Consider the following 1,075-nt stretch of genomic DNA (forward strand, 5'->3'; position numbering starts at 1 on the left):
TTTTTTTTTTTTTTTTTTTTTTTTTTTTTTTTTTTATCCATTAATGTTCCGTGATTATGCCCCTTTGCTGTTGCAATTCTCTGTTTCTGCGCTCTATGTTGTTAAAATAATTTTGTATCCATATGTGTCTAGATTTATAATAATTAAATTGGTAGATATTATTTAAATAATTTAATTTTTGTCTAAAGTAGTATCTAGAGTTCGCGCATATATATGGATACCATTCAATTAAGTTATTAGTATTAATTCTTTTTTGTTTTAAGTATAATCTCATAAAATGTGATAAAGTTCTTGGTACATTACCTCTGATAAATAATTTATGATAAAATTCTTCTATATTCATTTGTTTTATAGTATAAGTAAATATATTTCTATAACTTTTAACAAGTCCAAAATGACCCATAGCATGATATTTAATATATTTCATAGGTGTATTGTAATGTATCTGTACATTATCGATATATAATCTAGAGATATCACCATTGAAATTATTTATTATTCTTTCTCTAGAAGTTAATAATGAATTTAATATATTATTAATTCTTATTTGTGGAATGGATTCTAAAAATACAATTGCATCTTCTAAATGTAATCCTTTAATTAATCTACCCAAGTTATGTAAATTACGTAAACTTATTTTTAGCTGATAAACTTTGAACGTCCAATATACATCATCATTCTTATTCTTAATTGGATTTTCTTCTTTCTTATTATTATTTACAAATTTAGGTTTAATACCTTTTCTTATATATCGTTTCTCATTATATCGATGAATAATCCTTCTTCTCCATTCCCAAAATCCTTTCTTCCTATAATAAGGATTACGAAGTTGAACATTCGTGTTTATCAACCTTTTATTTATATAACTCCCATATATGCAAACGTCCTTTCCACAACGTTTACCTACAATGTATTTACTAAAACATGATTTGTTCATCATACCTTCATATCGTATGGCATAATATTATTATATATATTACAAAAAAAAAAAAAAATTTTAAAGCACTAATACAGTTGTATATATAATTCATGTTATCTAACCATATCAAAAAAATAAAAATATTATATATATATA

At 22.9% G+C, this 1,075-nt stretch overlaps 1 protein-coding gene across 1 annotated transcript; it reads right to left on the reverse strand.

The window, feature by feature from the left end:
- Positions 1–40: 40 nt before the first annotated feature.
- Positions 41–940, reverse strand: PRSY57_1010200 (50S ribosomal protein L22, mitochondrial, putative; the record flags this gene model as incomplete). The annotated part of the gene is made up of 1 exon (XM_012907691.2): positions 41–940. The coding sequence occupies one exon, from the start codon at positions 938–940 to the stop codon at positions 41–43; it is 900 nt and encodes a 299-aa protein (XP_012763145.1).
- Positions 941–1,075: the final 135 nt, after the last annotated feature.

This window comes from Plasmodium reichenowi, chromosome 10, assembly GCF_001601855.1.
Source record: "Plasmodium reichenowi strain SY57 chromosome 10, whole genome shotgun sequence".
Taxonomy (NCBI): Eukaryota; Apicomplexa; class Aconoidasida; order Haemosporida; family Plasmodiidae; genus Plasmodium; species Plasmodium reichenowi.